At 44.0% G+C, this 25,931-nt stretch overlaps 1 protein-coding gene across 3 annotated transcripts in view; it reads left to right on the top strand.

Annotated features, from left to right (window-relative positions):
- The first annotated feature begins 1,697 nt into the window (after window positions 1–1,697).
- The window catches only part of dlc1 (DLC1 Rho GTPase activating protein), a 73,438-nt gene continuing 49,204 nt past the window's right edge, over window positions 1,698–25,931 (top strand). Inside the window, exons 1-5 of one of the 3 annotated variants that reach the window (XM_047044446.1) lie at window positions 1,698–2,457; window positions 4,207–6,200; window positions 11,864–12,010; window positions 12,294–12,461; window positions 24,097–24,130. In XM_047044446.1, the coding sequence (XP_046900402.1) occupies window positions 4,290–6,200; window positions 11,864–12,010; window positions 12,294–12,461; window positions 24,097–24,130 (2,260 nt within the window). In that variant the 5' untranslated portion in view covers window positions 1,698–2,457; window positions 4,207–4,289. Of the gene's footprint in view, window positions 2,528–4,206; window positions 6,201–11,863; window positions 12,011–12,293; window positions 12,462–24,096; window positions 24,131–25,931 lie in introns of all 3 variants that reach the window. The other 2 variants (XM_047044445.1, XM_047044444.1) reach the window with 2 other exon arrangements.

Genomic DNA, 25,931 nt, shown 5'->3' with positions numbered 1-25,931 from the left:
GTGACCACACGAAAGCAGGAAAGCCAAATCTGTCTCCAAATTACAGACCCAGTTTTCTTGTTCACAGGAGGGTAATGAATAGATAAGTTCTGTCATTTTGGTAGTCTAAACCTCTGCTTCAGTTACCAGTTACCGTGACAGTCGTAACTTGCAAGTCCCTTCGTAACTTAACACTGCTGTTGCCGTGACCGCAGTCACTCATGTGTCATGCTTCAGAAGAGTCTGGACCAGCCAAAACATCTGGTCTTGGTGAACCAACATGGCCGACCTGAAATAGGATGGGACCAAGGTTCCCACAGCGGTCCCTAGGAAACCCTCCAGCTGGATGATCTGGAGCAGAAAGGTCAGAGGCCTGGAGGGAAAAGTTGTTGTGGATTCATTCGAATTCATCTCGTTTTAGAGAAAGTTTAAACATCCTGCAGGCCTAGGCCCAGAAGACAAACCCAAGGCATCAAAAGAACAACCCATTGACAGACAAAACATCGAGTTAAATGTCTTACCATATAGCACATTTAAACACAACCAGTGTTAGCCTGCTGTACAATCAGCGAAGGCAAAGTAAGGCAAAAAAAATTATTCACATTTATCACAAGGACACAAACACAGACATAAACATACTGTATGTAGGATATCATAAGCTCTGTTGCACACACATACTCACAGAGAAGCGGACAGTGAGAAACTGACAGAAGCGAAGTGGAAAACGGTGGAGGCTTTTGGGAGGGAAGTAGAACAGGATCAAGACATTAGTGTCAGAAACAGAAGTGACAACAAACAAATGCACAGTACGACATTGGTCTGGTTGAACACTTGAGGAATAACAACTTTGTATTGCTTCAAAGTTGGAGTCTGCTACAAAGTTAAACAGAGAGAGTAAAAGAAGACAGATAGAAATACACGTTCGGTCAGCAGATTGGAAAACACAGGGCAAATCTCCTGGTCTTTCTATCAGTCGATATTGGACTTCTGAAACCCAGTCAGGACCAGATGGAGGTCTGTGTATGGAGCACTTTACTGCTTTTTATGGCCCTCAAGAGCCCCCCAACCCCTACATCCTCCCCATCATATGCTTGCAGATCTCATCCAGAGGTATGGCCATTGGTAACATTCAGACCCTAGTGAGAATATAGAACTAGACCACTTTTGTTCAAATAGTCCTCAGTGATACCGTCTCCTGTGATGTTTGTGTATGACGAAAAGTCTATATTAGGTCATGTATAATCAGAGCTGCAAACATACACTATGAAACCATTATTTTTCTTTAAAGACTTGCTTGAAATAAAATGTGGGCGTTACACGTTTTCATCCAGATGCGTCTTTGAAAATAAGACATACGTCTTTAACCACTTAGTTTGTATTTTTGCAAGAGCGTCATACTCTTCAGGAATGTCTGTAAACATGTGGCAGTCTGTATCTTTCTACAGCGCCAAAGTGTTTGTGCAAGGATGCCTGTGCAGTTACAAGGCGACACACTGTGTAACGAAAAAAACACATGCCTCAGAAATGACTGCCAAAACATGACTGCAATCTCACTTGGCCAACATCCAGTTTTTTTACCAAGCTGCCTGTCTGTTACTAATCAAAAGCAACTGGAGAAAGCCTCTCCCAGCTTGGAGAGAAAGAGAGATAGAGTGGGGTGGGGGGGTTGGGGAGGGGGCGGAGAGAGAGAGAGATAGAGAGAGAGAAAGACGCCAGGCAAGTAAGAAAGGAGGATAGAATTGAGTGACTGAAAGAGAAGGATTTGAGATGACAATCTCTACAACAGTGAAAAGAAACATGAAGACTGAAAAAGAGGAAGATGCCTAAACAAGTGAAGCCTGCCTAGATATCCTGGGATCAGCCAGGATGTGGATGTGACTCAGACTCCCTGTCAGGAGCCACGAGGAGGGAGTGGAGGATGGAGGAGAAAAGGGGAGGAAAAGCACCGGCCACCCCCCTCTCTCTCCAACACAACCCCTACTCCAGGCGCTCGTCGTCAGCAAAAACCCTAATGTGATCAAGATGGAAGCTGTCTAGCGATTTTTTACCATGGTTCCAGAATTGCGTTCCAGAATTGCGCCTGCCACATAACCCAGCGCTCCTTTTCCTTGGTAAAGGTACCGACAGTGACTGATTTGGACCTGCCAACCCTTAAGGACCCAGAGTTGGGATTGATATCATAGGTGGAAGATGAAGGAGTTTTATTTCTGAAGAGGCTTTGTGGATTGGATTCAAGTGTCACTTAAGTGAAGGACGTCTCAGTTCAGATTGTGTGAATAGGACAAATTGGAATACTAACTCAATTACTAAAGTACTGCCACTCTCTCTTACCCTATAATATTGTTTTTTGGAGCTATGGAAATGGAACTGTGCTGAGAAGTTAATGGATTATTTTCAAACTACAGTCATGCTGCTCATATCATGGACTGCAATCGAATCTTCTGTGACTATGGTCAAGTACTGACTATGGACTACAATGTATGACTATATAAAGAGTAAATATTACCATTACAAATATTTGAGGATATGTGTACATCTTTTTGCTGTGGTGAGAACATTTGATACACTTTAGTTTCTGCAGAATTCCTCCTGGCATTGACATATTATTTTTTTTATCCCATTTTCCAATTTGTGTCATCAAATCATTCTTGCAGAGGTCCTGAAAACACTGGATTTACAATTAAGTTGGAAACATTTGTCACAAATCTTCTCAAGACCATTTCCTCAAGAGAAAGTGACATGTATTTCCACAAAACAGATGACACACATGCCACACAAGCGAAAATCTCCCCACACACTCTCCTCTGACTCATAATGGCAAAATGTGTTGGCTAAAGCCGATTTATCAAAGTTGTAATACATGTCCACAGAAATGTCATATTACACACAAACAACTCGTTTCCTCTTGAAAGTGTTGGTTGGTGTGCCGTTAGCTTACAAACTTGTGATAAACGGGCTGTGGAAAGGGCACATAATGAAGACGCTAATTTCATGTTTTCTAGACTGCTGAACATATGTATGAGGGAATACTTTACGCTCCGAGCAGCTGTCCCAGGATATATACGATCTTCCCGTCGCAAAAAAACACAGTCGTTATAGAGCTGTCAGACTCTTACAAAATCACACAACCGAAGCAATTTGTCTACAGCCCCGTATCTATCAAGATTTCAATTATCGTTTAAATTATATGACCAACATATTCCGGGGTTAGCGTTGTTTATTTGTATATTTATTACATGTAGCCTAAATATTATTTTAGTGTTATTCGTAAACATGACTATAGGTTTTCTAAGAACTATATACTGCTTACTTTAGTGCTGTGAAACAGGAATATATAGGAGGTTCTTTTTGCTGCATCATCTGCATGCCTGTCTCCTTCATCACAGAACTTCTCAGTACTCCTTCCAAAGCTAAAGAGACATTCTCAGCCAGTGACTAAAGCCAGCACAGAACCAGGCAATGATTCCAACAACCATGTTTATGACGCGCAAGATAGTCATGCGAAGCCAATATGTTTTCTTGCTCACGTCAATGTACAGACAAATTGCCCAGGCCCCTTGGTACATTTGGACTGTCAATCCCTTTTGTAAATTCCTCCTCAGGATCATGAGCTTGAACCGTTTATGTGGGAGCCAGGGTTTGTGCCTAGCTTGCCAGTTCTCCTTGTGTACATTTGGTCTTGATTCGGACTGTTAAGTTTTTATGTGCGGTAAATGTTTGGGGCCTAAACCTGTCACACTTCTTCTTTGTCCAGACAGTTAAAAAGTATATATATTATTACTATTAAAATTATTATTGTTATTATTAGAAAATGTCAAAATACAGAATGTCTTCTTTCCATTGTCCATATCTTCATAATATGACAAAAAGAATCAGTGGATACATTTGATCTCTTCCTGCCCATTTCACTGATTCCAGATAATTAATTTCCAATGAGCAGGCTGGAAAAACTGTGCACGAAAGTCATGACTTTTCCATGTGTGTCTCTATACTACTGGGAATCATGTCAGCTTACACAGACACAGCTGAGTTTACATATTCGTAGTGAACACAAGAGGGAACATGATTGTGCACGCCCTTATTTAACTTCATCCCAACTCACTCAGCTATTTACTTTCAAACTGTAACATTATTCTCCACATTACCCTCAGCAAAGTCTGTTTGGTCCATACAGAATTTAAGCACTTGAAGTAACTGTTACCAACCCCCTTTTTTCTTCTCTCACAGGAAGTTTAACAGAGCTGTTCCATCGTTTGGATTTGTCTACGCCTTGAACAGAACTCTTTATGGGATAGCTGTGGACTTCCACCATGCCTGTAGCTATAAGGAAAAAGAGTTGGGAAGATCATGTGACTCACCGCTCGGGATTACAGTACAGCTACGATGACCTGGACCTGGTCTGTTGCCATGACGTTGGCAGTGAAGGACCTCTGGTTGGTACGGAAGGGTTCAAGCAGGGGCGGCGGGCGAGATGTGCGTCCATGCCGGAGTGCTGTCATAAGTCACTCCCTGATGAGACGGTTCAAGGGTCAGAGGTCATAACCCCCAGTTTTTTGAATGCGAAGACAGAATTAGGGTGTATGGAAGTGGTGGGTGACAGTGGTACCACTGTGGCTCCTGTTTTTCATGAGGGCTCACAGGAGTCCACTGAGGGCTCAACAGATGTGGTGGATGATGACGATGTCACCCAATTGTTACATGAGTCGGGAGAAGGACATCTAAAACAAGCACACATGGAGGATATTACAATGTGCTCATCTCTCTCCAACCCCTGTATGGATCAAAGCATCTCTCTAATCTGTATAATCCATAGTAGCCATGATGAGGTAAGCATTCTAGACAGCAAATGTGAGGATGGTACAGACATGTTCAAGAATCACGACTTTGGACACGATGACAAACTCTTGACGCCTCAGTCCGCATTAGTTGGAGAGGAACAATGCGTCTCTGTTTGTCCGGACAATAGACTGTCACTGACTGATTCAGCTGGTGGACCACCAGAATCGCAGGAGACGAGGGAGGGCAATACCAACTGTCAAGCAAGACCTCTTCAGCCCTCAGTTTCTCCACAACCCACCGCAGCTTTTTCTGAGCTGGAACCGCAAACGGATCATCCAACACTGGAGGGAACTAGGATTCCTGTCATGGATCATGAGGTGGACTTTGGTGGGTTGCTGAACCGCTCAATAAAATACAAGATGTGTGGAAGAGATGTTGTGTCTGGCAGAGAAGTTAATGCTGATATGACTTTAGAAGCTTTTCATTCAGTAGAGATAGGGAATGGTGACCAGGCAGAATGCAAACATAGGACAGCTGAGGTTTGTGGGTTACAAAGGGAATTAGAGGGTGGTCAAGCAGACCAAGATCATCATTGGGACATGACTTTGACTGATAAGGTACAAGGTTGTGAAACCTTTGTAGACCAGACAGTGCTAGAAAAAGAAGACGATGAAATGGCAGAAATGGACCCAGCCCAAGTGGAGCACAGCCATAGAGAACAAGCCCACCAGAAAATCACAGACAGCAATGGAGCAACCTTATCTGCTGATAACCGTGTTGAAATTAAACCAAAACTGGACCATATCCAGGAAGCGGTATTAACCACAGAAGAAACTCATTGTGATTTGACAAAGAGAAGCCCTAATGACCCCCGACTGGAGAACACAAGGGGTTCCACTGCTTCCAAAGACCGTTCTTCTTTAGTAACACCAATACCAGACTCTGAAAACATAGTAGCGCCTCAAGCTCAAGGCCTTCCTAATGACGTCAGTTCAAAGCTGGACACCATCCATGAGGTCATCCACCATGAGGTAGACGAAGGTCCTGCACTCCTGGAGAACCCATCAGAAATGGCCTTGGAATATTCCACCCATTTGGTGAGCCAGCATCCGAATAAGATGCAAGTCGATGTAATCTTTGAGCAGAATGTTCTAAACCAGACTGCATGTCCTGAGGTGACCAATGACAAGGCCTCACCAGGGCATTGCTATGGCAACCAGGCCCCAGGCAGGGCGTCAGGTGAGTCACCCGCATTAGAGGTGGCAGATGGTCACAGAGAACGGGAGAAGCCTGCGGCTAAACTTTCTAAAATGGAGGAGATGGAGATACTAGTGCAGCTTGGCAACCCTCACAGCCCTCATCTGGTTTCTGAAACTCCAGAGGGGAGAAGGGACTCAGAGAGAAAGATGGAGGATAACCCAGTGAAGGTGCGCATGAGAAAGGTATGTGAAAAAGTTTACAATTGTTTTTGGGTTGGTACTGTTGGTATATGGTAACTGAAAGCGCTTCAGTTAGCGTATTAGCTGTATGGAGTTACACTTTCATTTCAAGAAAATTTGAAAAAACAACGTAAGATGTTTGTTGAAGACTGTGGATTTGATATTTGCACATGAAGACGTTTTACTAAAGGGAGCAGAGTCTTCGAAAGTTGTTCCTCTGTTATATCAACATACAATCAACACACATTTCTTGGGTGCTGAATGTTACGAAGCAAATCCACAAAACTTTTTGGTCCTGCATTCTGGCCATCCTCTCGGAAAACAATGACTTCACTTTCACATGCTTTCAGAACTGTGACCAGGGGATCTGTAAAATGTTCTACCCTCAGCCTAGCTCGGCTTGCAAAACAAGGTCCTATAAGGGCATGAAGACTGTGTGTGTTTCTGTGTGAGTGCTGTGTGTGTGTGTGTGTGTGTGTGTGTGTGTGTGTGTGTGTGTGTGTGTGTGTGTGTGTGTGTGTGTGTGTGTGTGTGTGTGTGTGTGTGTGTGTGTGTGTGTGTGGGTGGGTGGGTGTGTGAGGGGGTTGAAATCAGTGTGGTGACACTTGCTTGTACCTGCCAAGACATCCCTGAGGTAAAAGCCTCTGAACAAGCTCCCTGTCAGCCAAACATCCATTGCTGTTTACACACTTAGTTACCGATGCAGCTCTAAAGCCCGACACAGTTCATTTAGTTGTGTTGTTTAAATCTCACAACTGTGACCAGCCAAAATACCTAAATATGTGTGAGAATTAGCTGAAAATCTATCCCATTGGGTAAACAACAATAAAGCGATTATTTATATAAGCCAAGGCCCATTACTGTTAGTAGGCATGCTGTTTGGAGATGTCCTTTTCCAAGCACAAAACTCACTCAACAATATTTAGCAAGAGTTAATTCCTCTGATATTCCATAGGCTTTTACCTTTACGTTTGTTTACATAGCACTTTAAGTAAACGCAGAGCTGTTAAAGGGACTTATATTTAAATTCTTACCAAATATTATTTCTAATACTGCCAATATCTCAGACTGGAAATTGAGTGTGCTGTTGGAAAGACTGGGGGTTGATTGCTTTAGTTTAAAGAGTAACATATGCGGTCTGCCACTTTTCTACTGTATGACCTCATGGAGAGAGAGGGGATGTTCTCCATTGAAATCTGTAGGCAGTTTCTCAAAATGCTGCAAGATTCCGCAATCCCTCTGGATGTTGCGTAGTGTTGATGCTTTGGTTTGAATCTGGGCTTTACGTAGCCGTGGTGGAGCTCTTTCCGTCCATGACAGACGTCATGCCACTGAATGCCAAAGATGAGAGACCCTGTGAGATCACACACACACACACATTCCAAAACATGAAAAACCCATGGCGTTTTTATTGCACCAAAAAAAAAACTTGGCTTAACATGTTGGCTTGACTGACCTAAAAAGAGTCCATCCGTGACAGTGGAGGGCGCCAAAGCAATTCATCTACCATACGGGAGCACTTTGAACCCTCTCCAGGGACTGTGATAGCAAGGCTTTGGTGTCTTGAATCTGCTAGTTTACTTTGCAAATATACTTTTTGGGAAGGTCGGCATGGAGTTTAAAGTAAGATTTTTTGCAATCCCACGCCACGTAAGGAACAACTACATTTGATGTTGATATAAACTCAAAAAGGCCAACTAAGTATATCAAATGACTGAGTAGGCTACAGTACACCCAAACACTGGCAGGTGAGATTCTGACTTGATGTCAAAGTTATCTGTATGTTGAGATGAGAAGCAGTAAATATATACATAATATACAGTGGTTATATTGTAAACAATGACTAGCTCTCTATCTTAAAAATATTTTTGCATGACTAGCAAGCTGTCTTCCATGAAGTCTGGAGAAGTGGGCTGAAGGGATGAAGAGAGAGAGAGAGAGAGAGAGAGAGAGAGAGAGAGAGAGAGAGAGATGAGAGAGGGGGAAAGGGGGGCTTTTGGGAGGTCATTCAGTGTGGGAACTCTCCCATCCCAAACAACAGGAAGTGGTGGTGAAATGCAAAAAAAAAAAAACAACAAGACTATAAAGACCAAAAACTACTTGAGAGGAGCCTCCAAACCACTGGAATGCCCGACTCCACTTTTACCCCACCCCAAACGATGATGCTCCTTGGCTAAGAGAATACATGTTGTTGTTGTTTTGGTTGTTGTCATTAGGGCCCAGCTTCTTTTGTTTACTCAACCAAACCTTATTAAGAAGTTATTTGTCACATAACAGCATGGCATCGGGATTGCCTGAGTTGCCAGAATACACTTAGTGTTAGTGCATTAGCATCAGAGAGAAGTCAAGGCATCCCCGCTCCTAACAGTTCCATAATATACACAGTTACCATTCCTGGGCATCAGCACTAGCACACCCAGCAGAAACCTCTCCTGCTAATTCAACGTTAACTTGAAAATAAGTGTAAGACAAGTCATAAGACGTGAGTTGGGAAGTCAGGCACAGATTTGTTCTTGCCATATTTTCACAGCAGTTCTGTGTCCCTTGACAAATATACGTCAGCCCATCTGCTTTTCTCCTGACCCATAGCTGTATCTCTCACACACCCTCGTGGTTTGAATAACAACCATGAGGGAACCAAAATCATAGTTAGTTGAATGATGCTCTTCTCATCATACACTCACACACTCAAACACACTCAAACACACTCAAACACACACACACACACTCACTCAAACACACACACACACACACTCACACACTCAAAAACACACACTCACATATCTGCAGACAAACAAGTTCAAAACCCAAAGGATATTGAGTCTTATTACAGTAAGCATAAATGTATTCCATCACTTACTGCCTATATTCTCGCTTCAAACTTATAACTCAACCTCTTCCGACACACACACGCACACACAAACAGGGTGAGCTCACCCTTGTAAAGCTGTTACACAGGGTCTGTCTGTGCTGATTGTAAAAGGCTTTGTTTGAGACTAATGAGCCAGCACTGATGATGTAATCTACTCTTCTCTAACCAAGGAAAGCTGGAGAGAGAGAGAGAGAGAGAGAGAGAGAGAGAGTGAGAGAGAGTGAGAGAGAGTGAGAGAGAGAGTGAGAGAGAGAGAGAGAGAGATAGAGAGAGAGAGAGAGAGAGAGAGAGAGAGAGAGAGAGAGAGAGAGTGAGAGAGAGTGAGAGAGAGAGTGAGAGAGAGAGAGAGAGAGATAGAGAGAGAGAGAGAGAGAGAGAGAGAGAGAGAGAGAGAGAGAGAGAGAGAGAGAGAGAGAGAGAGAGAAACTGGGCAAATGAGAGAGTAGGAAAAAGATAAAATGAACAAAAGAGAGGAACTTGGAAAGTGAAAAAGAGATGTAAAAAGAGAAGGAACATGAGGAAAATTAAAAACTTTAAGGAGACATTTAACATAGACCTCTGGACTGGAGTAAAGCAGGGCACAAATAGACAGGAAATTGGGATTGTCAATAGTGATGGAATGAAAGTAGGAAAGTAGGGAAATAAGGGATTAGACAATTTCTTTTTTTTTTACGTGGAAAAGTTGAAACGCAGAAACTAATTAAAAAGATGACAAGTAGAAGGTGGAAATGAGGGGAACATGTCTTACCAGCAACTCACCACCTGAGGTCAATGCAAGACTGGACAGAGTGGAAGATGGGAAAAACACAGACGAAGAAGAGGGCAGAGGAGGAAAAGCATAACAAGGGAGGGAAGTAGACAGCCAGAGGAGGAGAAGAGGACAGGATGGGAAGAAAGGATAGGACTGAATGGGTTGGGGAGGTTTTGTGGTTCGTGGCAGTTCAAACTGAGACTGAGTTCATTGATTTCAGGCCAATTCCTTCTTGCGGTCTATATTGAATCAAAGCCTTAGCTGATAGCAATCTCTGGAATGCTTTTAGACCATCTGCTACACTGCACCTCAGTCAATCACAAGGGTCACAAGAAGGCTCAAAACTGAGATGTGCATAAAAATAACTAAAATTCACTCACTTTTTGATACAGGGACGTGTTGTGCCTGTTGTAACTTTTGAAACAGACTCACCATTAGGTGAATTGACAAGGATGTCATGCCCCGCAAAATACATGTGGCTGAGGTTCCTCGCTTGAGGTTTGATTAAACCCCTCATTGGGTGTGTTTGCATCAGCAAGGCACATACTATGTTATCTCACATATTTAAAAAAAAATATTTTCCCATCCTAGCTTGTCCCTTAATTTTAACACTACATTGACAATGTTGGTTTCAAAATGTTCGCCTTGGTCACGATTGCGTTGCTTGTGTTCCGTTGCACTGTCTAGGCTTAATTTAAGTTTTAAGCGAAAGCGTGATTACCAGGCCTGGTGATGAGTTATCTATAGTAGAACATTAGTTTAGCAGCTCGCTAACTACCCTAAAATGTCAAGACAGCTGTTCGACGAGTTCCCCTGTTTTAGTAGAGCTACTGTACATTCTGAGAGTTACAAACTGCCCTTCGCTCTATCTAGCTAGTTAGCTTGCAATGGGTATTTCTCTCCCGTCTGCACAAAAAAATATATGGACAGATGAGGGACAATTGTGCCAAATCTTTTCTCATTTAATCCGATCAACCTCATAATCCATTTCCATATAGTTGAACAACGGCCTACATCTACTAATGTGAGGTCTCAAATATACATATAGAAAAAAAAACAATTCCAGGTGATGGGGGAGGTGAAAAAGGACACACTTATTATTGGTATCTTGCTTCCAACTTTTGTTTTGCCAACCCAGTCATTTGGACCAAATAAACATATACAAACATGCAGGGCTACAGTAGGCCTAATGATCAGGATCAATGACCAGGATTGAGAGAGGCTGACAAAGTTAAATGCACTTTTCCCTACTTACAGCACGGATAGCCGATCACATGAGCACCGAGTCTTCAGACCAGGGATGTTGTTACTGTCAAGTATTGCCTCCAGTAAATTTGTTATGTTAGCCAGTTTTCCCAAAAAATATTTTAAGCTTATTTACGTTTTTAGGGGCATATTTTCAGTTTGCAGATGGTAATGTTGGAATATGGTTTCCAGTTGAGATATTGCTTTTTAACAAATAATAACGGAGCCATCTGCAATGGATGCAAGCACACCTCACAATTTCCTCAGAAATTGTAACCTCTGTAGTTCAATTTGTTCCTTTCAGAGGGCGCCTTGTTATGCCCATGTGGACGGCACAGCCGGACCCTGCCAGGGCAGACTGGCAGCAGCTGACAGATTAATGTCCTTACTTAGTGCCAGGTTGACCGCTTGTGACTGGTGCAATTACAGAATCCGAGGGTGAAAAAGCATGATATTTCTACCAAATGCACAATATAAAGCAAAGTTACATGACAATGACAACACTGTTCCTTTTGTTCTGTCTGTATTTGGGATGGTAATTGGTCAAATGCAGGACTGCTAGGTACATTCTCTTCAAAGGAGGATAGGACCGAACAAGGCCAGGGAGAAGCTGGCAAAGATATTGAGATGATGACATGAATGGCATGAATCAGTTTACTTAATTTTTGACTAACACGGGGCTAGAGAGATATTGCTACTGTTTGTACACTACTCGCGTGCGGATTAAATACGAGTACCCTGTCTGTCTGTCTTTTTGTCTGTCTCTTCATCGATCTGTCCTTCTGGCTGTGCGTGCAGAGTTCTAGGGAGGAGCGGTCTCGTCTGGACTCCATGGTTCTGCTGCTAATGAAACTGGACCAGCTGGACCAGGAGATAGAGAACGCCCTAAGCAGCACTGCCTCCTCCATGGCCAACACCCCCACGCTGCGGCGCAGGGAACAGTCGGTCCGTATGTCACCACCACGCAATGTGCATTAGTCTGTTGTGTGCAGACCACACACTGTATCGTGCGCACTGTACCCTACCACACACTGTACCTTGTAGTCTGTAGATTTGAGCAGAATGGCAAAAATTCAACACATATTTGTTGTTTTGCTTAATTGCTTTGGGCTTTCATTAGAAGTGGCTTTTCTTTCCGTGGAGACTTAGTTGTTGTGAAAATATATTTTAAAAGTTACAAAAAGGATAGCCTCCAATGTCAATGCTAATCCTGGTTCTCTGTTTCTAGGATATGGATCTATGTTCAGTGAAAGGAGCTTGCTCCCTCTCCAGCTCATGTCAGTCTGTCAACATCCTCCATCCACAACAAACATCTACTGCACTGAGCCATGCAGCCTCAGCCTCAACCTCAGCCTCATCCTTAGTGTCGACATCAGGAACCAAGCCCAAGGCTGGGGTAAGTCTGAGAGGAGCTCTCACTGGACTTACATCACAGTTTACAAAGTTGAAAAGAAAAGAAAAATATGGATGTATCAAATGAAAAGAAGAAAGCGTGCAAGACACACACACACTTAATGCATCAGCTTAACCCCTGACTGTGACGCGAACGTCTCTGGCTTGGGCGAGCTTGAAACGAGCCGGTGAACCCTCAACGAGCGAAGTCCTTTCATGCCAACCCAACTGTGTGATTGGGCTCTGTTGGGGCCAAGGCTCCAGATTCCCTCTACTCTGTGTGTTTGCTCTGCAGGTTAGGGGCCATCAGGAGTGTTTGCACCGTGCTAAGGCTAAGTGAGAGGCAAAGTGGCCTTGTGCACAGCTAAAAAGCATTCATGCCCGATCTCACACACACTTAGACATGTCTGCCTCTACCCAGAGACTAGGCAGAGAAATATTCAATACAAACATACACACACACGTACAGACTCACACACAAACACATCAGGCGACACTTGCAGGGCATCACAGCAAGCAGTCGTGAATAAATCCACTTAAGCGTAAGGCACACTGTTATATAGCTGAACAATACATCCATACACAAAGTGACTCAGCAACGCGTAGGAATGTCGACGGGGGCTTTTGAGGACTACTGCTTGGCAGACGCTGAAACCTGTAATTAGCTGGTTCCAGGGATCTCGCTCCAACAAAGGGGTCAACAGTGGGGTCAGAGGGGTGGAAGGGCAAGGGTGGGGTCATCTGGGGGGTGGGCAAAGGGGGAATTTGGGGGGCGTTGGATTGTTCAAGACAGATTTATGTCTATGAAGTCCATGAGCCACTAACTTCCTGGACTTGTCTGACCAAGCGGAATCGCTGTTGGAAAATTTCAAAAAGAATTCTGTTGCTCGTGTTTCCTTCAGAATTTCTCTGAGGCAGGATGAGGAGGTTAGTGCGTCACTTAACTCGTCGTTGTGTTCTTCAGGCAAAAATGGTGATAAAGTATCGTCCCGATAAAGAAAATGTCAGACAGGATGTTTCTGCTACATAGCCTGCACGTTATCTTGACAACAACACACATTTGCCCACCTGATTAGAGATTAGACATTTTCTCAGAACAGACAAACCTGCATTTCAGAGTTATCTGTTTCAATTCTTCCTCCACATAGTTTGGCCCCTTTACATGCCATAACCTGAGGTTAGCATTTTACTTGTTAAAATGGATGCCAAATCTTCTTGTACCTTAAATGGTGAAACTGTAGTATCAAGCATGGTGTACTTTATATTAAGCTGATATCTCCAAAACTTTCATGTTGTAATGTTGAAACAGTTTTCAATAAGGTCATTTGGTATTTAAATGTCCTATGAGATGAGGTAAGCCAGCACACTAAACTAAACTAAACAAAGCCTTTGCCTTGCCTAATTAATGGACAGTACACTAACAAGACTGGAGGGCTGTGGGGGCGGTTACAGTGGAGACCCCATGTAGGCTTTGGGCTTAAGCTGAGTTGATGATGACTTTCTCAAGAGGACTGTGAGGGGTTTATAGCTGTAAGATTCCATCCAGTCTGTTCAGACACTGAGGTGTTGAGATGTCCACTAAATAAAGGACACGCAAAGATATATATATTATTTTTTACGGTAGTATTTAGCTTTAGTGTGTGGTTACAGTAGCAATGGAAACATTTAACAATTCTAAGAAACTTTGTTGAGTCGTATCCACCCCCTGTTTGAAAATTGGTGCCCTCCAGATGCACTGGTAATCTTATAGGCAAACCTAAGTGGAAAGTTCCAAACCAATCGATTCAGGGGGTGAAAATGTGATTACCCACTAGTGATTCCCACACTCAGCCCATTCCCACAGGCAAGACTTTGTCTTGGGTTCCCACACAGGAGATGTGAGATTTCCTTTTAATACGAAAAGATACATTCTATCAGCCTCCAAATCCTCTCCTTCAATCTAGTCTGCTTTCTGTAGCACTGGAGCTGGAAAAGGGAAAGGGAGAAAGTGAGGAGAGAGAAATAAGCAGTCAACAGATAGCTATAAAGACCTTATAGAATGAGAGTAAAGTAGGAAAAACTGAGATGGAGAAGGGGGTCTGGCTGGTAATTAAATGACTTCTGCAGAAACAGATAAATACAACTGGAAACCCTGGACAAGCACTTTTGGTCAGCTCATTTACCACAAACATGAGACTGACCTCATTCCTGAAGATGGACTGGCATGCAAACTTATATGCTACTTAACAAGTTACCCTTTATTTGCATGGTAACATACATGCTAGGTACACAATAAACTTGTTTTATTTGCCGGCCATAAAGGATAGCCTGATTAGGCACGTATTTGGGTGATGAAAGATCTTCATAGATAACAAGAACTGATCATATTTTTTCATTAGTAAACCAATCGAATTATAGTCAGGAAGTGTGCGTGCACATGTACTGGACCTCTGTCAATGATCTTCTGTGCTTCTGTCCTTCCATTCCTTAGTTGATTACGTAAGGGTACCAGCTAAATGAAACAGATTGAATCCTTGTGATAAATAATGCTCATGCAACTATTGGATGCAACAACATGGATTCCTAGTGCGCCAGCATTGGTACACTCTTTCTACATCTGTTCTAATAAATCGTAACATTTCACCTGCATTGTCATCATACCTGCATTGCGGTTTGATATGCTTCAGTAACAACAATGGTACAGCACAAACAGTACAGGACTGTCATTGTGTGTTTACTGGACGCTCATGCACAGTACACCCAAACACTCAAGTGTTCTTTATCCTCTGGGACAATCATTTTACATAACACTGATAAGTGCTAAGCCAAGGCATGTGGCTGTGTTGTGCTGTTTCAACTGTACACACTGTGGTATGTGACACACTGTGCTGGTGGTGGCTCGCTAGGCCATAGCAGGTGTCAGGTTGAAGCGAGGAGTATTCTTGGCCCGCTCTATTGTAGTCGAGTGCTATTTGTATTCCCGTCCTAACAGGTGGCTGTTGTTGTGGTGTTGTGAGCGTGTGGGGTTGGTTTCAAGCAGACGTCGTGACACAGCAGGTGTTTTTTCGACCGAGGCGGAATTCTTTCCTTTTGTGTGTTGTTGTTGGCAGGTTTGTGCCACTTGCTCCAAGTTGTGCAGTGGCAAGTGTCACTTATTGTTTTGTTTCACATGGTGGAACGGACAGCCATGGCCTGGAAATGGTTTTGTCAGGGAAAATGTAACATTTAGTCAAAATGCTGGCGTTTATGAAGACCTCATATCTTTTTGATTATAAAACAGCGTCTTGTCTTTGCGGTGGGATTTGTCACAACCTAACCTTCACTACATGACGATGAATCGCCGTTGCCAGTGTGTCAGGTGGTGCAAATGACTGTGCCGCTATTTTTAGAGGAGTTTTACCGCAAAGGATGTCCCATGTCAGTGAGATGGTCGGGGGGGTCCTGACCGACATTGACCCTCAACCCCCCCCCCCCCACCCTCCGCCCCCCTCACCTATGCTGTGCTTCAATGTTACAGTCGGAAACAACAGATCAATCACTCCCTTAAGGGGAGAGATTTCCCACCAGCAAGACAAAATCCTCGAAAGGCCTCTGCTGTTAAACGCCACACAAACACACCTTTCGTCTCAGCCTGTTAAATACAACACTCACAAGCCAGCTTGTTACATTCAGAGAGACAGACTTCAAGCTGTACAAACTGTTCTATATCTTTGGTCTCTGTGGAAATTCCATAACTGGACCCGATCTTTGACCCCGGTGTTTGCATCTGTGTTCCATCTCCCAGGCAACGGAGGTCAAAACAAACCATCTGTCATCTCTCTCTTGGTTTTGTCATCGGTTTACAATGAACACTTTAACTATCACACCCAATGAAGTTTTGAACAGAATACAACCTTAGATAGAAGAGACAGTACGACAGTTTTCTGATTGGTTGTTTGCTACATATTTGATCAATGGTGTCTGGGGGGAGGACCTTAGTTGTGCAGTTGTTTGCATGATAAGGTTGCAAGGCCGTCCTGGTCTTTGTGCTTCCTCTCTGTCTTTGTTCCTGCTTGGCAAGCGAGTCCCCAAACATCCCTTGTCCTAACCACACCTCTCCAAATAGCTTGCTGTGACTATGTTGCTGTTCTTCTGTCTCTCCATCTCTACCTCCTCAGTTGCTTTCTAGCTCTGTTCTCTTGTTCAGCGCCACCCACCCTTTCGTGAATCGCAATCAAATCCTTCACAGCCTGACGGGTTCCTGGTGCGCAGATGTTGTCAGCTTCACCAGTAACCATGCTGTATGTGTCAGCCAGCAGTGGGACCACCAGTGTCCTCCTGGTTGCGTAATAGTTTCCATTTGGGGTTCGGCTTCCTGTCTTGGGCCAGTCAGCCACTAGCATCTGTGGTGTTTTTGTCCCCTGAATCAATCTGCTGCTGCTGAGCACAGCTGCAGACACAATCAGTGACCGGCCTTAGCCTCCTGGTCATGGTCGGAAAAAAAGGAGGGATTGAAAGAAAGAAACAGAGAAAAAGAATGGAAGAAAGGCAGGGAAAAGTGTTTGTTTTTATGGAGCAGGATGTGAAGAAATGAACTTCTCAACCTCCACGCGGAAATCTCTTCTTTCCTGTCGATTCCAGGTTTCTGGGATTGCATCAGGCATTCCAAGAACTGGACAGAGCTGGAGTTTTAGTATTTTGGAGGCTTTGAGAAAAAATGGACGAAGCGGAAAAAAGGGGATTTAATTGAATTAGAGAAACACTCTGACACTCTTGTGAAACTGCAGATATCCGGCATATCTGCTTTCACCTTGTAGTTATGTACAATTGTGCACATGCAGGAAGTCACACAAAGTGTTTGTTATGTGTGGTGTGTGTGTGTGTGTATGTTGATGTTTGAGGGTAATTATACATTACCTCAATCAATGACAAACTCTCGAGGTATTTCTCTATGACTAGTCTGAAATTGAGGCCATGGTATTTTATAGAGTTGCATTAAACACTAAGATGAACAGAGATGTGTAATTTTGAAAAATAGCCCATAATCAAATCAATTATCAAATTCATGACTTGTGACACATTTAAGGAGAGCCAAATGACCTAAACAGAGCTTGTTTACTCTCCATGGCTCTAGGCTTGGAGATAAATACATGTTTCATACAACACACAGAGCCATCTGGCTATGATGTGTGAGTCAAACAACAAGAGACCCACATAACATAAAATAAAATATTCTATAATTGTCCCCTTATGGATGTGTTTGCTTATTGGAGTTCTGTCTGAAGTCTGCGCAGATCAACGTAGAAGCACTGAGTGGAGATGAGACTCTGAACAGCCACAGTGCATAGCTGTCAGATGATGTTAGGCATGGACAGTAAATCCTCATGATAACTGGTAAACATAGGCATCTGGAAACACCCCTACAGCCTGTTGATAATGAATGCCTATAAATCACACAACTAACACACACACATACATACAGATGCACACACACACACCTATAAACACACATACATGCAAACACAGGCATGCATCATTCAACCATGTGTGATTCAGTTGTCACTTGCTAGTCTGAGGTGTGTATTTAGACGGGGAATGGAGGTGTGTTTATGTGTGTGTGTGTGTCTAAGTACACACTCAGAAGGAACACTGTTGTGAATGTGTTTGCATCTGAAAATGACATCACGTCATTCCAAACAGACAACCCACACTTAGTCACCGTGGTCAAGCTATGTCCCGGAGTGACGTCTTTCATTCAAGACTGGCACACTCGATAGAGATGTCTGAATCTCATTAAGAGTCTGTGTCTTGTTACTGTCGAAGATTGTGTTCAGGTGCTTATACCTTAGCATGTGTTGCGGTGTTGGAATGCTGAAGTAGGTCTGGTGCCATTGTTATGCTGAAATCTGAAGAGACAGCTGTGCAGTGAATGGAGAGATTAAACAGATGTCAGAACCAAGGGCATGGTATGTGTGTGTGTGTTGCAAGTCAGTAAGGATGTGTGTGTGTGTGTGCCTTAGTTTTAACCCAAAAACCTCGGTGTGTCCAATACAAAGTCGTCGGGTCCCTGTTGGACCCCCATACTGCCCACGCTAAGCCTGCTGGGCTAGTTAGCCCACTTTCCTGTTCCGCACCAGAGACTAATCCTGGTGCTAGCATTGTTACTGGAGTCGGGATAACAGAGCTTATCCCTATTGACTCTGGCTGCTAAGCTTGGAGTCAACCTGAGGGGAAGTAAAGATGAGACAGACTCTGGCTTTTCACTGGTGTATTAAGGGCCAAGTGGTCCAGCCAGATGAGATTGAAGTAGTTTGAATGACTGTGTTCTAAGGCAGTGTTTCCTGTTTCCCAGACAGAGAGACAGGGCAGGGTAGAGGGCAGGGTGAACTGGTGGTTTAGAGCTGGTGAGGCCTGGTTGGGCCTGGCTCCTGGATGCGTTGATTAGTCCACACAAAACTGCTCTGAAGCCTGTGGTTGTTACATTGTTAGATGTTAGATCAGTGATGGACACCTGAATTCTAGTGTCAGACCTAATGGTTTTCTGTGTGTGTGAGTGTGTGTTGAAACCATGTCTTAAAACCTGGGCATTCTACATGCTAACTTCAGCCTGAACGTGTTGAGAAAGAAGGATATTGTCTGCTACAAGGAGACAGGGGGAGGACAGCATCACAAGAGTTCATCTTTGGGGAGGCCCAGGGCTGTAGTAAAACGAGGGAGGCATGTGCGTATGTGTGTGTGTGCTTGTGTGCAGACGATAGATGGTTTCCATTGCCCAGCCAGGAGTTTACACTCAGAGGGCCCAACACAAAATCCCACTGGACACGTCTGAAACCAGAAGCCTGTTGCTTTGGCTCAGTCCCGTAAACAAAGTGTGTGTGCGTGTGTGTGTGTGTGTGTGTGTGTGTGTGTGTGTGTGTGTGTGTGTGTGAGAGAGAGAGAGAGACCAGATGTCTGTGTATGTATGGGGATAGAACCTTAGTGTGTGTTTATATCCACCCCCTTCTCTTTTTCCATCAACATCACCCAACATAGACCATGTATTTCATGTCTCCCAATGTTGACAGAGGACTTGGTCTCTGCTGGCAGCCTGTGTGGGTTCCTTCTTAAAACACATTAACACACACACAAATATACAGTATGCTGTTGTCCTATGTATTGTAAGTCCTAAGTTATGAATGTTTATATTCCTTGAGTACTCAGTGTGAGATGGTTTGTCATGCTGAAAGCTGTCAGACTTGGTTTATTTTTAAGTGTGTTTTGGACAGGAATCCCACTGAATCATGAGCACCAAGCCAGACAGGAAGTGTCCCACCGTAACATTGCCAGAACTAATGACTTCACTTCCTGTTTACACACTTAACGTGTGACACATGGAAACTGTTCTATGAAATGGTGGAAGAATTGTGGGTAGGGAAGTAGTGATGGAGGAAAGGGGAGAGAGAGAGACACAGAGAGAGGGGAGAGAGAGAGAGAGAGAGAGAGAGAGAGAGAGAGAGAGAGAGAGAGAGAGAGAGAGACAGAGAGAGACAGAGAGAGACAGAGAGACAGAGAGAGAGAGAGAGAGAGAGAGAGAGAGAGAGAGAGAGAGAGAGAGAGAGAGAGAGAGAGAGAGAGAGAGAGAGAGAGAGAAAGAGAGAGAGAGAGAATGGTGTTTGGTAAGGAAAAGGGTGCTGTGAGAGAATGTTTCCCACGTATCCTGTTGCACGTGCCCAGAGAGGTCGACAGAGCATGGCGAAAGAATTCCTTTATAAGTGCAGGGGCAGACAGAACACGTTCCTTAACACTCGAGTCAAACGCCAGAGAGAAGGCCCAGATAGTATCTCCTGCAGCCTTACAGACACCCCCACTCCCCTTTCTCTTTCAGACAGACAGACACATTGGCAATCAAATGACTCAAACACACGCCAACACACACAAGGAAACTGACCCCCTTCATCCCATGATTCAGTGTTGGAGTCACTGGCTTACCTGACCATAAGCCATCTGCACCAATTTGGCCATTTGCACTAAGTGGTGGGGGGAAAAGTTTGGGTTTTCCTGAGCCGCCTAATCCCCGACCTGCTCAGACCATGGGTGGCCACACAATCATCACAGCTGCAGTCAAGGGGGCAGGGGGACCTGTGTGTGTGTGTGTGTGTGTGTGTGTGTGTGGGGGGGGGGTTGTGTGTTTAGGGACACACAGTTCTGCTCAGTTTACATTGTGCAACAGGGCCACATGCCAATGCCTTGTATGTCCCCTCCTTATCATAAACACTCATCCTCACCCACTTTCATACTACACTTTCACACTTGCCTCTACATTTGATAAAAACGCATGCAGAAGTTGATACATACCTACTTTGAAACACGCATGCAAGCACACACACACACACACTCACGCACGCTGTCAAACACTCTCTCCCTTCCAGTTAATTAACTGTGGTGAATGAGGCAGTTGACACCTGTGAGTGTGGGTGTGTAAGTGTGCGTGTGAGTGTGTGAGTGTGCATGTGTGTGTGTGAGTGTGCGCGTGTGTGTGTGTGCTGGTGTTGGTGGGTGGGTCGGCATGCATGTGTGTGTGTGTGTGTGTGTGCAGTAGCCACAATTCTCCAAGCGACCACCTGACACGACCTGGACGAGCTCAAACTGTGACAACCTGATCCGAGGGAGTTAGGGTGGTGTTGGTGGGTGTAAAGGTGGGGGCCTGGGAGTTGGAGGAAGGGGGCACTGAGGGAGAAGGGACTACAGGAGAGCTGGGAAAAGGGAGAAATATGTGACCCCCTGTGCTGTGAAAACACAGGCACCTATTCATTAATGCTCTGCAATCACGCAGTAGATTTCACAACTGTAATTGCCATTATGGGGCAAAACAGGGCATTGTGGGAAGGCGAGATTTACACAGTGTTCTACTTAGTGGCTCAGTGAGTTGAAGCCGCAGAGATGTGTTTATACAATAGTGAGGCTCTGCCTGGGTCAAGTAGCATGGTTCTTGGAGAGATGGGGAGGGTGAAGGAGGGATGGCATTTAGTAGAAACTACTACCATCACAAATGAGTCGTGTACATTTCAAGTTGAACAAATGAGAAAGAACAAATGAGCAAGACAGGGTTCTTAAGTATTTTGCAATTTTCATCTCATAGAATGTGTGTATAATTCTGTCCCATCAACAGACATTCAACTAGTTTGATACAAATCTTTTTTACAAGTTACAATACAGTTACAAATAGTTTTCTAGAGAATCCTATCTGGAGTGTTTACTATATTCTTATATGTCGTATGTCCGATGTGTACATGTGTAAGAAGAACATGTTAAAACAATACATCAACACCCCCTGACTGTAACCTTGAAGGATTAAGAAAACTGGAAATCACAAACACACTCACACACACACACCCACACACACTCACACACACACACACACACACACACACACACACACACACAATCACCCTCACACTCACACACCCGCGTCCAGTGTCAACCCAAACAGACGCATACTTCTCACAGAAGAGTTCAGTGAAGTGCACTAGACAAACAGCCAGGCTCTTGTGTTCCCTCAGTCCACCAGCTGAAACAGCCTCCACGGCTCATCCTAGCTCCTGAGACTCCCCTGGGGGGTTTCTCTGTGTCAAGCTGATGTCATGTCCCAGGTCTAGGGTGTGTGTGTGTGTGCGGGGGTGGGGGTGGAGGGGTGTGTGTGTGTGTGTGGGGGGGGGTTTGTGGTCGCCCCCCCAAGAGCTTATTTGGGGGTCATTATTGGGCAATGTGGTGATGTAGTGTTGCTGTAGTTTGTTTAACTTTGACTCTCCTCCCCCCCCACACACATCCACACACGCACACCATCTCTTACCAAACACACACACACACACAATCACACATGGAGGGAATGAAGGTTGTGTGGGCTTAAGATAAGAGGCAAGCTGGGGTATGAACATGTGTGCGTATGTGCGCCTGCATGCACGCCTGGCCAGCTCTGCCACTGGTTCGTACATAAGCAGAGACAGACAGATGGGAACTAGAGACAAACCTGATATCCAGGCTCCATCGCCAGACTCATCAGCAACAACAAACACATTGAATGAGACCAGGCTTTGTGTTTCACCAGGGGGCATTTAGTCCAACTACATTCATTTTTCTACGTCACTGTCCAGAACAGACTGACTCCACCACAGACATACTTTGAAGTGTTACTTGATCTTGCCAGGCAGTGACACTATTAGTTATTTTGAAAATGATGAGCCAGAATAAAAGTCCAACTTTTTGTGGTGTGGGTTCAAACCTTCATTTGGGGGATGCTGGCTCCAGGGAGTGAAACTGACCTATATTTTCCAGGAATTTCATTGGGGATTTTCCTCTAAGACATGAAACATAATCTTTGACAGTTTGACCCAATGTTAGATAAAATAATCATCACAATATTATTATCCAAAATGCACATTTCATTCTGGTTATAAGTATATAAGTAAATAAGCTATCACTAATCATTTTTTACATTATCCTCTTTTTTTAATAAACCAGAACAGATCCAGAATCAGATTCCCCTCAATCATGAGCACATGTCAGTAAAGCAGCCAATCAGCTCTGAGGTGCAGTCTGGGCAGGAGCTGCCTGGCCGCCAGTCTGCACTGCAGGGCCTCCGGCTGAGGCAGGCTCACGATGTCTGAGACAGAAGAGGGGGTGAAGGAGAGATGGAGGACGGAGGGAGGGGATGGGATGGGAGACAGCAAAACGGTTTGACATTGACGGACATGCACGTATGAAATTCCTGCGGTTTAATCACTTGATTACACGTGAATCACTTGTCACAACATATTTATGACCTGTGAACACATGAAATTCATGTGGTTTAGTTTACACAGTTTCCGTCCTTGTCCAGGGTATTTTTTGGTGTGCCCCTTTGCGTCACTGCGTCCCACTGTTAATCAGACACATTGTTGGGCCTTGCTCTTTTCCAAGGACCTTTAGATTAAAACAGGGTCTTGGGTTCAGAGGTCAACTTGGAACCTGAGGTCAGGGCAAGAATGATGATCCCTGCATTCCTAACTGACCACCACATTTTTCTACTCCAGAATTGAAGTAGTCATGTAATGAAGCACAACTAGCTGTGTTCTCTAATCCATGACCTAACCAAAGATTACATGTTTTCTCTGCCAGCACTGAATGATCAAATATGGTTGTGTATTGAGATTATTAATATGGTTGTTATTATTTTATGACTGACTTCAGATTATATTGATAAACTCTATGTCAACATTGGTTTAACGGCTTGTTTAGTTAAATGTTTTATGAATGCAATATTTACTCTGAGGCCTCTGGTGGGTTACTTATCTGCTGTGGTATTAAGACGTTTGTCTGAGGCCTCCCTCTGTGTGTGTGGTGTGTGTGTAGTGTGGCAACGTGTGTTTCAATCAATCTCAAAAGAATAAAAGATTTTCTGAAAATATTTAGTATAACTTCCTAACAAAAAATTTCAAACAGCCTACAGATTCTTGACTTGACATTCTCAGAGCAGCTGTACTTTGGACACACACACACAGGCATACACGCTCACTGATGTTTTTTGGGCTACTGCCTTATTTGTAGATCCTGTTAAGCATAAATCAATCAAATTATTAGTTTGTTGACCAGAAAACTATTAAAGTAAATGTGACAAAGATGTTGAGTTAAAACTGACTAATTCTCCATTATTTCTGTTTTTACAGACTGCCTCTGCCATGGATGAAAGCAACACAGCAGGTACATTTGTGTTTTGTTATTGTTTGTAAAAACTGTTTATTTAATTTTTTATGATTTCCCATTTGTTGGGTATTTGGAGTGATTATCCTTTATGTGTGTATGTGTGTTTCTGTGTCTGAGTGCAAAAATATGTATGGGGCATACTTGGTTGAACAGTAAAGGTCAAAGAACAGCATTTCAATTTGATATTGCCATGGATGGAGGGGAGGAAAGGGTGGGAAGCTGGGCAAAATAGGAGATGGAGAAAGAGAGAAGCAGTCAGAAAGAAGAGGACAAAGGTTCTGGTATCTCCCAGACACACTGACACATGATGCCCAGATCAGTCTGCTGGTCACCAAACCTGTTGCCTGTGCTAGATAAAGACCAGACTTGTTTTTCCAGCTGACAAAAACTTTCCTTGACTCGTTCTCCCATGTCTTCCATCTCTCCTATCTTCTGTCATCCTTTGGGACATATCCTGGTGTAAATTATACCTCCAGACTTGGCACATGTGGAGATTGTTGCGGATTGTTCGCTGCCGTTAGCGGTCAGCCATTAACGGTTAGCCATTAGCTGTTTGCTATTATCCACAGTGCCTTAAGGCTGACTTCTCCCTGAGTTTGGTGGAATGCAATTAGCAGTTAGCCACCCTTCTGCACACTGGGCCGCTCTCAACCTGATCAGCCCCCTCCATATTTTAATGTCCCCCTTTCCTCCTGTCTGGCTCCGACTTCAAGCTCGGCATGTCTGGTTTTAATACTGGGGGTCATCAGGATATTCTGGATGGACAGACTGACTGTCAGACGAGCTACAGGGGTCTCCATGTGTATGAAATACCCCCTCCTGTGTCCCCTGTCTACTGGTCGACAACACAGGGGAGGAGAGCAAGGAAACCTGTTTTAGGGAGTCACCACACTCTCTAATTGTCATGTCTTGTTCATCATTTTTTATACAGTAAATGTTTCGTGTCTGTATTCGACAAAAAGAACATTTTTGTGTGTATTTGTGTGTGAGAAAGATAAAACTTTTATATTTTTATACACTCTTCCGACCTTTTTATAGTGGTCCAAAGCTTACAAAGTGCCCTGCAGCTTCAAAGCTCGTAAAAAATTCCAGGTCATTTTCCCTCTTTTAAACCTGTCCAACTTCCTGTTGGCAAGTTATGTAACCCTGGCCCCCTACTCCTCAACTATGGTTGTGTTGTGATGGAACCCAGAACATTTAGGGGAGTTTGGAGGGGGCCGGGGTTTTGGGGGGGCGGAGGGGGGGGCTTAATCCAACACAAAGACCAGCGTTCATTGTGACATCAAAGCCCCCTCTGTAGCTCCTCCATCTAAGCCTCTGGGAATGACACATTTGTGACAGTATTACATCACACACCATGTACCCTAAGGCTTTCTTGTGATAGACCAAGACTCATTCATAGTTTTTTTATTTGAATCTTGTCTTGGCAACGGAAATGGCCGGAACATCAACAATTCTATAAAAAAAAATACTTTTCATGTCCCTGTCTTGAGATCCGGATGTTTGAAACTAGTGTCACGGCCATTTTGGTCAGAGAGAAAACAGAGTCCCAACTAAGAAACAAGCCGTAGTTAATTTAGAGGATTCTTAAATTGCGGGCTCCAACATAGACTCCACAGGGTTTTAGGAAGACTTAGCCACATCAAACGCCAGTAAAAGGAAGTCTTAGTCCAGGAATGTCTCACGAAGTGGCTCCAGGTGAAGATTCGGTTTTACCTTACCCCTGACCCAGCATGTATCCTCAATATGAGACTGTGGCTGTTTCAGTCAGGGTTGAGGTCAGGTAAATAGACCAATT

This window comes from Hypomesus transpacificus, chromosome 22 (assembly GCF_021917145.1).
Source record: "Hypomesus transpacificus isolate Combined female chromosome 22, fHypTra1, whole genome shotgun sequence".
Lineage (NCBI taxonomy): Eukaryota > Metazoa > Chordata > Actinopteri > Osmeriformes > Osmeridae > Hypomesus > Hypomesus transpacificus.
This window is presented reverse-complemented; position numbering and strand designations above follow the sequence as displayed.